General features: G+C 37.9%; 1 protein-coding gene across 1 annotated transcript in view; it reads left to right on the forward strand.

The window, feature by feature from the left end:
- Positions 1 to 15,594, forward strand: part of MCMDC2 (minichromosome maintenance domain containing 2) — a 58,481-nt gene that overhangs the window by 8,545 nt on the left and 34,342 nt on the right. The window contains exons 8-9 of the mRNA XM_003797247.1: positions 641 to 878; positions 8,777 to 8,982. Of these exons, the coding sequence (XP_003797295.1) occupies positions 641 to 878; positions 8,777 to 8,982 (444 nt within the window). The remainder of the gene's footprint in view (positions 1 to 640; positions 879 to 8,776; positions 8,983 to 15,594) is intronic.

Raw genomic sequence — 15,594 nt, forward strand, 5'->3', positions numbered from 1 at the left:
AGCTACTTGGGGGGCTGAGGCAGGAGACTCGCTTGAGCCCAGGAGTTGGAGGTTGCTGTGAGCTGTGATGCCATAGCACTCTACCCAGGGGGATAGCTTGAGGCTCTGTCTCAAAAAAAAAAGAAAAAAGAAAAATTGTGGTGGGTGCTTGTAGTCCCAGCTATTCAGGAGGCTGAGGTAGGAGGATCACTTGAACCCAGGAGTTTGAGGTTGCTGTGAACAAGGCTGACACCATGGCACTCTAGCCTGGGGCAACAGAGTGAGACTCTGTTTCCAAAAAAAAAAAAAAGAAAGAAAGAAAGTGGTACTCTTTCAAACATAGATATGCAAACACAGTAAACAAAAGTGCCAGGATCTGGCTCTGCTCACATCAATCTTCCAAGAAAAAGAATGAAGAATTTGTCTGTAGGCCCCAGTCAATCTGAACACACAGGGTGATCTCTTCCCTTTATCATATTTCCTGGGGTAGAAATGATAGACCAGTGTGACCTCCAATCATAATTTAATATCATTGTAAGAATTTGAATATGTCATCATTAAAACTATAATTTGATATTTAGATAAATGGAATCAAATATCTATAGTGTTGTGTTTTTGTTTTAAATCTCTTTCTAACATATGTGTTAATATTTACTTTCAGTTCCTTCAGGAATTAGTGACAACTTCAGGTGTCTCCTTTCCTTGACTTCCAGTTCATGCTGGAAGTTTACAGCAATACTTGCCAATATCTTTGCATCACAGATTGTTCCTCCTGGGACTTACAATTTGCTCAAGCTCTGTTTGTTGATGAGTCTTGTACAGACAAGTGAACGTAAAAAGGAACTAGAAGATTGCCTGGATATTTTAATTATAACAAGTGATACTCTAATAGTAGACAGGTAAATATGTGACATGAACTTTTTTTTTTTTTTTAAGAGACAGAGTCTCACTTTTTTGCCCTCAGTAGAGTACTGTGGCGTCACAGTTGACAGCAACCTCTAGCTCTTGTACTTAGGCGATTCTCTTGCCTCAGCCTCCCGATTAGCTGGGACTACAGGTGCCCAACACAACACCCGGCTATTTTTTGTTGCAGTTTGGCCTGGACCAGGTTTGAACCCACCACCCTCAGTATATGGGGCTGGCGCCTTACTCACTGAGTCACAGGCGCCGCCCTTTTGTGTGTGTGTGTGTTAAGCAGACCCGGGCAGGGTTAAAACCCCCTACCCATCATATACAAGACCAGCACTTTAACTGAGCTACAGGTGCCCAACTGACATGAATTTTTTTAAATATTAATTGGTCACAGGTTTGTATAAATTTTTTCAATGAGCATTATTATAAGAGGAATATTTAGGATTTATCTGAATTAGTATATATAATTATTCTAGTCACTTTTATCAATAATGTGGTAAACTTTTGAAACATAAGTAGATAAATGACGTATTTGCTTTTAATATTTTGAGAGTGTACCACTCAAAGTTTGAACCTTTTCCCTCACTCATTCCTTTTTTTTTTTTTTTTTTTTGAGACAGAGCCTCAAGCTATCCCCCTGGGTAGAGTGCCATGGCATCACAGCTCACAGCAACCTCTAATTCCTGAGCTCAAGCGAGTCTCCTGCCTCTGCCTCCCAAGTAGCTGGGAACACAGGCGCCCGCCACAGCGCCAGCCATTTTTTGGTTGCAGCCATCATTGTTGTTTGGCAGGCCCGGGCTGGGGATTCGAACCCGCCACCTTAGGTGTATGTGGCTGGTGCCTTAGCCGATTGAGCCACAGGTGCTGAGCCCCCTCACTCATTCCTTTACAGATAATGTAGTAAATGCATCCTTCCCAGCCTTCCCACCCATTCCCTAGCTCTACCTTTGCTTTCATTTTTTAGTAATCTTCCCCCAAGGAGCCAATAAGCCATTTTTAATTTTTCTCTAAGATTCCATTCAATAATATTGATTCACTGTCCCCAACAGTGCCAAAATTACTGTTTCGGTGGTACCTCATTCCTAACTTTGGAATAAGCCAATACTCAGAGTTTTGTGGCTCCCCATTAGCAAGTACCCTTTTCTTAAAAAGTTACATGAATGTTCACAAAGTTTAGAATAAGCTCTTTTTAAAATATTTTGTATGTAATTCTAAAGCAAAAAAAAAATTTATAAAGTGAATTTAAAATAGAAAAATGCAAATTGCCATCATATTAATTATGCAAATGATATTTTGCTAAAATTAAATCGCCACTTGTAATGATCCAAAATTCTATAGATTTCACCACTTTATTTTCTACTCATGAAAGCATTTAGTTCCCTCACATACTCACCATCTCTGGCTATTTTCAAACTTTTAAATTTTATAATCTGATAGGTAGAAAATAGTATTTTATTTTTATTTGCATTTAACTGGAAATAACGTTCAGCATCATTTAAATCTTACTGAAAAATTACATTATTTTTTATAAACCTCCTAATTTTGACCATTGTTTATTTTTCTAAGTTGTTAATCTACTTCTTACTAATTTGTGATGGCTGTTGTAAATTAAGGCCTCTGTCTCTTTTCCTGTTTGTCATTAACCATTTGACTTTTCTTATGATATTTGGGTCTATGTGACAGATTTAATTTTGCTTGTCTTTAAGTAAAATTTGTTTATAGTATAATAATCTTATCTTATTATTGCCATTAAAATCAATTAATGAATTTTAACAAGTACACTCCTATACCTGCTACCACAGTGAGCTATAGAACATTTTTATCACCTCAGAAATTTCCCTCATTCCCTCTTCCAGTCAGTTCCTGTCTCCACAGGGGATTTCTTTAACCATAGATTAATTTCCTATAGTTAAACTTCATAAAGTGGAATCATACAGTGCATCCTCCTTGGGGTCTAGTCTCTCGTTTAACAAAAAGTTTTTGAGATTGATCCAGTTTTATGCATCAGTAATTCATCATTTTTATTGATGAGTAGTATTCTCTTATACTACTGAATCTGAATCTGAATATACCACAGTTGATGAATTTCCATTCTCCTAGTAGTGGATGTTGAGTTTTGCATGTTTTGACTATTATAAAGCTACTGTAAACATTCTTGTACAAGTCTTTTTGTGGAAATTTTATTTTCATTATCTTGGGTAATACCTGGGAGTGGGACTGATTGTTCATAAAATAGATGAACATGTAGTACAGTATTTAACTTTACAAGAAATTGATAGTTTTCCAAGGTGATTGTACATTCCAGCCAACAATATGAGAGTTCTACTTGTTCCAAATCTTATCAAAATTTGGTTTTGTCAATCTTTTTCATTTTAGCCATTCTAGTGACTATGAAATGGCATCTCATGATTCTAATTTGCACATCTCTGATCACTACTGATTTGAGCTCTTTTTCATGTGCTCATTGGCCGTTCATACATCGCCTTTTATGAAGTATCTGTCTTCAAGTTCTTTGCTTACCTTTTAGTTGGGTTGTTCTTGATGCATGGCCTTTATATATATATATAAAATTATTATTACACACATATATAATTTTTCTCCCAGTTTAAATCTTATTCTTTTTATATTTTGTTAATGGTATCTCTGATGAGCAGACTGTTTAGTTTTAATAAGTTCTATTTATTATTTTCTTAAATACTTAGTGTTTTCTGTGTTCTGTTTAAGAAATATTTATCTATACTCAGGTCAGGAAGATTTTATTTTATATTTTTATATTTTCTTTTGATAGTTTTAGTTTGCTATTTATTTAGTTGTATGGAGGAGGCCTTGCTACATTTCCTAAGCTGTCAACTCCTGGGCTTGAACAATCTTCCTGACTCAGCCTCTAGAGTAGCTAGGACTATAGGCATATGCTACTATGCCTGGCAAGAAGCATTATAGTTTTAGCTTTTATATTAGGTGTGTTATCTATTTTAAGTTAACCTATGTATATGATATGTGAGGTATGTTTTTCTATGCAATTATTCAATTTTTCCACATCATTTGTTGAAAAGACTTTTCTTTTCCCATTAAATTGTTTCGGTACCATTGTTGAAAATCAGTTGTACTGGGTAGAAACTGGATATAAATCTATTTGAACTCTCTTGTCTATATTTAATACCAATACTATACTCTCTTCATTATTATAGCTCTGAGCTTAGTCTTGAAGTCAAGTGACGCAGCTTTATTCTTTTTTTCTTTCTTTCTTTTTTTTTGTGTGTAGATACTGGAGACAAATATCTTTATTAAAGACACTACCAAAATTTTGGCAAACATTTCAAAACAGATTTGTAAACATTATGCTTCCCTTTTCTTTTTCTTTTTGAGACAGTCTCACTTTGTCACCCTTGGTAGAGTGCCATGGTGTTCTAGCTCACAACAACCTCAAACTCTTGGACTTAAGCTATTCTCTTGCCTCAACCTCCAGAGTAGCTGGGACTACAGGCCTACACCACAACGCCCAGCTATTTTTAGAGATGAGGTCTCACTCTGGCTCAAGCTGATCTCAAACCTGTGAGCTCAGGCAATCTCTCCAACTCAGCCTCCCAGAATGCTAGGATTACAGGTGTGAGCCACTGCACCTAGCTTAATGTTTCCCTTTCAACTGGCAACACTCTGAAAAGTCAATGCAATAAGACAACACAAACTTGAACTGACAGGTGCCACCCTCAAAATCTTTATATTTTTGACCACATAACTTATATTCTCACATGAAAAAACAAATGATAGTTTAACAGCGACAGATAAACTCCATGAAATGAAAGTTTGTGCTGGTTGATGAGATGTTAAATATGTCCATTCTTCTTTGTATTCCTGGCACCTAGGATGAAAAAAAAATCTTTAAATATACATCTCACATAGGTAATAGCTTCTTTGTATAACTCTCTTCAAAAAATACTTTATAGAAGTATATAAATAGGTTACCTACACATTTAATTTTATAATTAAAAAAACTCCCTAAATCTGTTATTTTCACATCAATTTTTGCCCAACATTAATAAAGTTGAAATGAACATGATTTTGAGTTTTACAAAAGAAGTAACATTTTCTTTTGGCGGGGGGAGGGCAGGGAGATAGAGCCTCAAGCTGTCACCCTGGGTAGAGTGCCATGGCATCATAGCTCATAGCAACCTCCAACTCCTGGGCTCAAGCAATTCTCCTGCCTCCGCCTCCCAAGTAGCTGGGACTACAGGTGTCCGCCACATCGCGCGGCTATTTTTTGGTTGCAACCGTCATTGTTGTTTGGTGGGCCCGGGCTGGATTCAAATCCATCAGCTCAGGTGTATGTGGCTGATGCCTTAGCTGCTTGAGCCACAGGCGCCGAGCCAGAAGTAGTATTTTCACAGGAAAAAGAAAAAACTTGTGGCGACACTCATCAGTGGTTTAACCTGAGTGTTTGGCCTACTGACAGTGGCAGCTTTTTCTCCTTCATGCACATTCATATCCACACCATCTCTGTACACAGACAGGCTGAGCACACTTTCTGATTCTGGTAGGCCACATAATGCTTCCCATTGCTCTAATCAAGTGGGAAGCAATATAGCTAATGATTAAGCACAACATGTACACAACTAACAAACACTTTTAAGGCAACCATTGCAAATAGGGGCTTAACTTGGCAGGGTGGATTTAATGTTCTAGATTGAGTGTGTAAATACGTATGTTTGTAACTCTATACACATATACATACTCATATACCTTTCTAATTTTTAGCCCTCCAAGACAATATTTTAATTTCTATGTGTGTTCTGTGCAAATTTCTAAATAGTCTACTATTTAAGGCAGAGTTCACATTAAGAAAGGTCAGAGGTCAGGCATGGTGATTTATGCCTGTAATCCCTGCACTCTGGGAGGCTGAGGTGGGCATACTGCTTGAGCTCACAAGTTTGTAACCAGAAGAGTAGAATGTGAACGTTTTAAAACAATAACTGAGAAAATGACATGAAGGCTGTATTGACCAGTTTGATGGAAGTATTTCTGATTGCATGTGAAAACCCCACACTGTACCCCAGAAGTGCATTAATGTACATAGTTACCATTCAATTAAAAAAAAAAAGTTTGTAACCAGCCTGAGTCTGAGCGACACCTCATCTCTAAAAAAAAAAACAGGCATTGTGGCGTGCACCTGTAGTCCCAGCTACTTGGGAGGCTGAGGCAAGAAAATCACTTAAGCCCAAGAGTTTGAGGTTGCTGTGAGCTGTGATGCCAGAGCACTCTACTGAGAGTGACATACTGAGACTCTGTCTCAAATAAAGAAAAAAAAAAAAAAGAAAAGAAAGAAAGAAAAAGGTCAGAAAATAGGCTTATGTTTATCCAAAAGCATTTCATCTTTCACATTAATGTTTTTTTTATTTCCTCAGACAGAGCCTCAAGCTGTCACCTTGGATAGAATGCTGTGACATCACAGGTCACAGCAACCTCCAACTCTTGGGCTCAAGCAATTCTCCTGCCTCCGTCTCCCAAGTAGCAGCTGGGACTATAGGCTCTCGCCACAACACCTGGTTATTTTTTATTGCAGCTATCATTGTTGTTTGGCAGGCCCAGGCTGGATTTGAACCCGCCAGCTCAGGTGTATGTGGCTGGCGCCTTAGCCACTTGAGCCACAGGTGCCGAGCCAATTAATGTTTATTTTTTAGACACAAACAACTTTTAAGTATAAACACTGGATCCTCGGTATCTAAAAAGTCATTTCTAATGACAAATACAAGATTTTGAGGGGAAAAAAAGGATTCAAAGTATAAACACTGCATCCCCAATACCTAAAAAAAAAATTCTATTAACAAACACAAGTCTTGAGGGTAAGAAAAAGGACCAGGAAAAGCAGCTTTGAAATGCAAGGAAGCAAAGTAAAATGGAAAAAAACTAAAGTAACTCATGCTTACTAATACTGAAACTTTTAACAGACAAAGTTTCATCTTTTTAGAATCTAGAGCAACTCATTTAGAATTTTATTTTTGAGGGTTTTTGCAGTTTTTGGCCAGGGCTGGGTTTGAACCCACCACCTCCAGCATATGGGGCTGGTGCCCTACTCTTTTGAGCCACAGGTGCCACCCTCATTTAGAATTTTAAATAAATAAACTTAAGTTCATTCACATCGTCTGATCTAAGCAGAGTTCCAGTGCCACAACTCTGGTTGTTGTTGGTGAAACTCTCGCATCAGTCCCTGATGTGAGCCAGTTTGCCATGAAGATACTCATGTCTGTATGCTTCCTCGTGATAATTGGGACCAAACTGCTTGATCTTCTGATATTCCTGCAAGACTTCATGAACAATCTGACACTCTTTTGAGCCCAGAGAAAGGTGCCTTCCCTGTCATCCAGTTTGACAAATCTTCCTGCTACACTCCCATCTGGTATGCAAAGCTCTGCATTCATCACACTCATAACCAAAATCATCCTGAAATCTGGCAAATGCAACTTTATTCTTAATTTCCGAGATTATAAAAGAACTATTTTTGGTCCTTTGTATTTTCTTATAAAATTTAGCATCAATATGTTAATACCAACCTCCTCAGTAAAAAGAAGGCTTTGAGGATTTGAATTGCAACTGCTTTTCACTTATAAATCAATTTTGAGGAGAATGCACATCTTAACAATATTGAGTCTTCCAATCCATAAATATTGTCTATCTCTCCTTTTATTTGTATCTTCTTTAATTTCTTTTACCAATGTTTTATAAAGATAATGCATATTTTGTTAAATGGATTCCTAAATATTTGATTTTTTTATGCTACTAAAACAGCATCAAATTAAGTGGTTTATTAATTTCATTTTCAATAGTTTGCTATAAATATATAGAAATACAATTGATTTTTGTATTTTAACTTTGTATTCTGTGACCTTGCATCAGTAGTTTTAAAAGTTCCTCATCTGAGGCAGCACCCATAGCTCAGTGGGTAGGGCGCCTTACACCAAGGCTGGTGGGTTTGAACCCTGCCCAGGCCAACTAAAACAACAACAACAACTGCAACAAAAAAATAGCCGGGCATTGTGGTGGGCGTCTGTAATCTCAGCTACTTGGGAGGCTGAGGCAGGAGAATCACTTAATCCCAAGGGTCGGAGGTTGCTGTGAGCTGTGACACCATGGTATTCTACCTATGGCGACAGCTTGAGAGTCTGTCTCAAAAAAAAAAAAAAAAAGTTCCTCACCTGAGCTCACATGTTTGAGAACAACCTGAGCCAGATAGCTGGGTGTTGTGGCAGGTACCTGCAGTCCCAGCTACTGGGGAGGCTGAGGCAAGAGAGTCGCTTGAGCTCAAGAGTCTGAGATTGCTATGAGCTGTGATGTCAGATCACTCTACCAGGGGCGACAAAGTGAGACTCTGTCTTAAAAAAAAAAAAGAGTTGCCATGATACAGAGGCAGCAGGGATAGTTATGGTTGGACATTGTGCAAAAAATTCTGAATAAGCAAAAGAAAGCAATCTATAAAAAGAAGAAGGTTCAGGGGCGGTGCCTATGGCTCAAAGGAGTAAGACGAGGCCCCATATGCTGGAGGTGGCAGGTTCAAACCCAGCCCTGGCCAAAAACTGCAAAAAGAAAAAGAAGAAGGTTCGGTTCAAATGTCATCTCTGTGTAACTTTCTGTGACACCCTTCTAGAAAGAAATAATACTCCCTTCTGAATGTTTTGAAGATATTATTTTAGTACTTACTGCTTTATGTTTTACTTTTTATGTCTCTTTTTAGGCTTTCTAAGTTAAGGACCACATCTCATGTATGTTTTTATCTCTAGCACATAGTTGGTATAGCACGTTGAATCAAATTAAATTTAATTGTATAGCTGTTAACACATTATGACTTCTGAAAATAAAAGTAATAAAAATTTTATTTTTTATTTTTTCCCCCTAGGCTTTTGAAGTTTAGCATAAGCCTTATTCCCCGTGGTATATGTCATCCAGTCTCTAGTGAAATTTTCCCCACTCTATCCAGGAATAAGTATGGAACTGGAGCAGTTAGCATTCAAGCTGGAAGTGCTTTGCTAGCCAAAGGTGGTATCTGCTTTATAGGGGACATGGCTTCACACAAAAAAGATAAACTTGAACAGCTTCAATCAGGTAAACTGTTTTTTTCAAATTAATTTTTACTTATTTAACCTATACTCTTCATCAGTCAAGCAGTTATTTAACAGTGAAGATAGTATTGCATATGTTTTAGGAATTGAGAAGTTATATTAAATGCCATTTTTCATTTCAGTTTTATAAATAAAAACAGGGGAAAAGGGGAATTTAAAGTGCAAATGTACCTTGCTAGCCTTGGGTGTTGTGCTAACACGTGAGTTTGTATTGGGCCACATTTATTTCCTTGTCTTGTCTTATTGCATTAGGACCTCCAGTACAATGTTGAAAAGTAGTATGAGAGGGGAATTCTTGCCTTGTTCCTGATCTTAGCAAGAAAGCTTAAATTTCTCTCCATTAAATATGATGTTAGTTGTACATTTTCCATAAATTTTCTTTATCACATTGAAGTTCTCCTCTATTCCTAAGTTGCTGAGAGTTTTAATCATGAATGGATATTGGATTTTGTCAAATTCTTTTCTGAACCTATTAATATGATCATTCTATTTATTTATTTAGTAAAGACAAAGTCTCACTTTATCACCCTTATGTACCATAGCGTCACAGCTCATAGCAACCTCCAGCTCTTGGGCTTAGGCGATTATCTTGCCTCAGCCTCCTGAGTAGCTGGGACTACAAGCACCCCCTACAATACCCAGCTATTTTTTTTGTTGTAGTTTGGCCGGGGCTGGGTTTGAACCCACCACCCTCAGTATATGGGACTGGTGCCCTACCCACTGAGCCACAGGCGCCACCCTAATATGATCATTTTAATATGATGATTTGTTTTTCCTTTAGCCTGTTAATGTGATAGATTGCATTGCTTATTTTTTTTTTTTTATTTTGCCGTTTTGGCCGGGGCTGGGCTTGACCCCGCCACCGCCGGTATATGCAGCCAGCACCCTACTCCTCGAGCCACAGGTGCTGCCCACATTACTTAATTTTTGAATATTGAACCAATCTTGCATACCTAGAATAAATCTCACTTGTGGTATATAATTCTCTTTATACATTGTTGGATTTGATTTGCTACTATTTTGTCAAGGATTTTCCATCTATGTTTAAGAGCAAATTTGCTCTATAGTTTTCTTTTTTCTTTTTCACAGCAGAGAAAGGGTTTATTCTGCAAAGTGCTAATAAAGACTAGCAAATTCTCTCAAGTCAGCCTTTCTGAGAATTGGAGGGACAGTTGTTTTTTTTTTTTTCAGGTTAACTGAGGGTACAAAGAATTAGGTTACAATGTTCCTATTTGTTAGGTAAAGTCTCTCTTACAGTTGTGTCCTGCCCCAAAAGAGATGTGCCATATACCCTAACACTGTGCCCATTAAGTGGGAGCACACCCATCCTCACCCTACTCCCCTGTTCCAACACCCCCCACCTTGAATTGATTTGAGTTTTTCTCTTATGTGGGCATGTATTAGATGTCTCCTGGGTTCATATTAGAATAGAGTATATTGGATTCTTGCTTCTCCATTCTTGTGATATTTTACTAAGAAGAATGTATTTCACTCCATTCAGGTTAATACAAAAGATGTAAAGTCTCCCTCTTTTTTTTTAGAGACTGTTAATACGAAAGATGTAAAGTCTCTGTCTTTTTTTTGTTGTTGTTGCCCTTGGTAGAGTGCCATGGCATCACAGCTCATAGCTACCTCCAGCTCTTGGGCTTAGGAGATTCTCTTGCCTCGACCTCCCTAGTAGCTGGGACTACAGGCGCCTGCCACAACACCTGGCTGTTTTTTTGTTGCAGTTTGGCTGGGGCCGGGTTTGAACCCACCACTCTCAGTACATGGGGCCAGTGCACTACTCACTGAGCCACAGGCGCTGCCCAGTCTCCCATCTTTTTGATGGCTGAATAGTATTCCATGGTATACATATACCCCAGCTTGTTAATCCATTCCCGGGTTGGAGGGCATTTAGGTTGTTTCCACATTTGGGTGGTTGTAAATTGATCTACAATAAACAATCTAGTGCAAATGTCCTTCTGGATGGATGCCCAGTAATGAGATTACAGGATCAAATATAGTTTTTTTTTTCTAATAATATCTTTGTCTTCTTTTGGTATTAGGGTAACCCTGGCTAGGCCAGTTATAGCTAACAAGAATGTGAACAGCCATGGACTGGGAAAAGAGCAATAAGGGCCTTGCCTTCTTGACATGTCGACATGAATATACAAGAGTGTTCAGAGTACACAGCATTTTGTTTCACCCTGCAGGAGAGGGCAGAAATAGGCCCATTCAAACAGGTCAACTGAATTTTGACCATAGCACTAAAGCCAGTCAATGGGAAACAAGTTTTTCAGTAACACTGGAACATCTGGGTACATATGTGGAAAAAATTAATCTTAGCCCATATCTCCCAAGTATACATAATAATTAATTTGAGATGGATCATAAACCTAAATGTAAAAACTAAAAATATAAAGCTTCTAGAGGAAAATATAAGTATCTTCATGACATTAAGGTAGACAAAGATTTCTCAGACAGAATTCAGATAGCACTAAATAAAAGAATTAATAGACTGAACAGTTGTATACATTAAAGGCCCCATTTAAAAAGTGCATAGCCTTAAAACATTCACATTCTACTCTTAGAAAGATTCACCTGTACCCCTATAAGGTAAACCTCAGAAGTAATCCCTCCAAACAAGAAAATGACATGAAGGCTGTGTTGACCAGTTGATGGAAGTATTTCAGATTGCATGTGAAAACCCCACACTGTACCCTAGAAGTGCATTAATGTACATAGTTACCGTTCAATAAAAAAAAAAAAGAAAAAAAAAAAGTGCATAGCCAAAGGTGGCACCTGTGGCTCAAAGGAGTAGGGCACTGGCCCCATATGCCGGAGGTGGCAGGTTCAAACCTAGCCCCAGCCAAAAAAAAAAAAAAAAAAGAACGGTGAATAGCCAAACAAACAAAAAGAAAATAATTGCAATAAATATATTGTATTTGCCAGAACATAAAAACAATTTCTATAAGTCAATAATATAAAAAATCAACAAAAAATTGACCAAAGACTTGAGTGATGATTTCTCACAGGAATATAGACAAGATGACCAATAAGCATATGAAAGGGTACTGAACATCAGTAGTTATGAGAGGAATGAAAATAAAAACCACAATGAGAGGGCGGCGCCTGTGGCCCAAAGGAGTAGGACGCTGGCCCCATATGCTGGAGGTGCCGGGTTCAAACCCAGCCCCAGCCAAAAACTACAAAAAAAAAACAACACAATGAGATACCAACATCAAATACTAGCAGAGCCAGCTTCATTAGTGTGGAACAAGTGCAGTTGCACAGAGGCCCTCCTCCTCCCACGGGAGCTTGGCATTTCGGTCAAAACTCTGCTATCACCATCCTCTATTGTTTTTTTTGGTAGGTAGTCAAAGATTTATTTAGGAGGAACTTAACATACAAAGCAGTCTTGTGCGGTGGCAAGACAAGGTAGATCTCCATGCTTGCAACTCAGCCCTGTCTAGTCTTTTATGCCATGCATGGAAAAAAAAGGGAAAGGGAAAATAAAAGAAAAAGTCACTCATGGCATGTTAAGCCATTTGGTTGCTTTTTTCTTTACTTTCTACTTAAAGGAATTGTTTGGGTTCCCAACATTCTTAAGTGTGCAAGGCGAGAGAGGAATGTTCTGGGCAGTAGCAATTATCTTGAGATAGTCCTCTGGTTGCTACATACTGTAACTCACTTTGTGGTCATGTACCCACAGTACATTTTTACAATGCCACAGAACCATTACCAGCTGTAGTCTTTACTGAGGGCAAAGGGAAATGCAGAAAAGTTCTTATTTTTGGAAAGTCACAAGGGTCAAGTGCAATGGTTTGTTACATATTGGGGTTTTGAGGAGCCTTATACAAACTCCACTTTACTCTTAACAGCAATATCACAAATCCTTCAATGTGCTTCACTCTGAAGAACTAATTTTTTTTTTAAGAACTAGCTAAATATTAAATTAGTACATTTTGATTTTCCTGCAAGCTCCAGTTTTTCCAGTATTTGCAGATTTTCCAACTCAAGTTATTTAGTGATGACTGCTTCTTTTGTACGCCAGCTGTAGCCTCCTAGATTTTCACTCCCCTGTTTCTTTCCACATCCACACAGATTCTAATCCATAAGTGGGAGCTAAACAATGGGTACACATGGTCATAAAGTGGTGTAAAGGACAATATATTTTTTAAAAATATATTTGTATCAGTCTTGTTTAACTCAAATTGTTAATATTTTGATCTTTTAACTTGTGTTTTATGAGGAAATCCAATGAGACAGTGCAGTAGAAGAGACACATACATGTGTGTATCTACTGTCTGTTGCTGCTCTTTATCATACAGCATTTATAATCACTATGCTGCATCTCTAACACTTTTTTTTTTTTTTTGGAGTTACACACACTTTTTTTTTTCTTGGAAACAGAGTCTTACTTTATTGCCCTCAATAGAGTGCTATGGCGTCATAGCTCACAGCAACTTCAAACTCTTGGACTTAAGCAATTCTCTTGCCTCAGCCTTCTGAGTAGGTGGGACTATACAGGTACCCACCACAACAACCAGCTATTTTTAGAGATGGGATCTTGTTTTTGCTCAGGCTGGCCTTAAACTTGTGAACTGAAGCAATTCACCCACCTCAGCATCCCAGAGTGTTAGGTTTACAGGCGTGAGCCACCGCTCCCAGCCTCTACCATACTTAATGTGTACTTGCTTTGATTGTTGCTAGACTCTTATGTTTCATGAGTACACTGCAATTCAGTGCTCATATTCCATATTAACACCTCTTCAGCTGAGTATGAGGGAGTTTTAATAGCCCTAAGCACCCATGCCTTCTGTTTGAACCAGACATACTTCTAAAAACGAAAGAAGGCTATGGCATTTTTAATAAACACAAATGACCAAGGAACCTTGTCGTAGTCTTTCTTACTTGGTTACTTCCCTGTATGTGCCTATTAATTGTAGTGAAAATGATGACACAGGAGGGAAGGGGAAAATAGGGCAACCCCATATTTCTTTTACTTTTCAGTCATTCCTTACTCATCAGAAAGCTATAAGGAGAGAGTTTTAGTGAAATGTGTGTCTATCAAGAAGTAAAAACTGGAAGAAGCACATTACCTGACTTCAAATTATACTACAGAGCTATAGTAACCAAAACTGCACGATACTGTCATAAAAATACACATATAGAGAACCCAGAAATAAATTCAAACATCTATAATGAACTTATCTTTTTTTATTTTTTTTTTCATAGTTTTTGGCCGGGGCTAGGTTTGAATCTGCCACCTCCGGCATATGGGTCTTGCACTCTACTCCTTTGAGCCACAGGCGCCGCCCTAATGAACTTATCTTTAACAAAGTTGCCAAGAGCATGCATTGGGGAAAAGATAGTCTCTTAGTAAATGTTGCTGGGAAAACTGGGATATCCATATACAGAAAAATGAAATTTAGATTCTTATGTCTCATCATATACAAAAATCAAATCAAAACATATTAAAGACTTAAAGCAAGGACCTGAAACTATGAAACTACTAAAAGAAAACATTGGGAAAATGTTTCAGGAAGTTGGTCTGGGCAATAACTTCTTGAGTAATACCCCCAAAACACAGGCAATTCTTGGGAGCAGGACACATTTATAAGAGGGACTCTATCTAACAAATGCAATCAGTGTAACCTAGTTCTTTGTACTCTCAATGAATCCCAAATAATTATTTAAAAAAAAAAATCTTCCACACAGCACAGGAAACCAATGAACAAAGTGACAACCCACAGAATGGGAGAAAATATTTTGCAAACTACACATCTGACAAGGGATTAATAGCTAAAATATATGAAGAACCCCAACAACTCAATTGGGAAAAATCAAATAATCCAATTTGAAAATGAATGAAGGCTCTGAATTGCTATTTCTCAGAAGACATACAAATAACAAATGAAAAATGCTCAATATCATTAGTCATCAAAGAAATGCAAATCAAAACTAAAGTGAGATATCACCTCACCCCAGTTAAAATGGCTTTTTGCAAAGTGACAGGCAATAATGAATGATGGTGAGGATGTGGAGAAAGGGGAACCCAACAGGGGAACACTGTTGGATTCCACACATAGTGCACTTGTGTACTTGCTTTGATTATTGCTGGACTCTCACAGACACACATGAGAGAAAATATCAAACCCAAGAAAGGAGAGAAGGGGAGGGGATTCACTAGCTTCCCACCCAAAAGGGACAATGCATAGATATATGGCACACTCCCTGGGAGTAGGACACAACAACTCTGATTTTTATTTGTCATGTGTGTTTCCAAGGCCCTGTGGATACAAAAATCTGAAAATGCTCAAGTCACTTATATAAAATGGCATACTATTTACATATAACCTACACACATCCTCCTGTATACTTTAAATCATTCTATTTATTATTTTTATTTTATTTTATTTATTTATTTATTTTAATTTGTTTTTTATTAGATCATAATTGTGTGCATTAATTCTCTCATAGGATACAGTGTGTTACTTCTTTTTTTCTTTTTTTTTTGAGATGGAGCCTCAAGCTATCCCCTGGGTAGAGTGCCATGGCATCACGCTCACAGCAGCCTCCAACTCCTGGGCTCAAGCGAGTCTCCTGTCTC

The sequence above is a fragment of the Otolemur garnettii genome, unplaced genomic scaffold, assembly GCF_000181295.1.
Source record: "Otolemur garnettii isolate 467f Iridium unplaced genomic scaffold, OtoGar3 scaffold00113, whole genome shotgun sequence".
In the NCBI taxonomy this organism is placed as follows: Eukaryota; Metazoa; Chordata; class Mammalia; order Primates; family Galagidae; genus Otolemur; species Otolemur garnettii.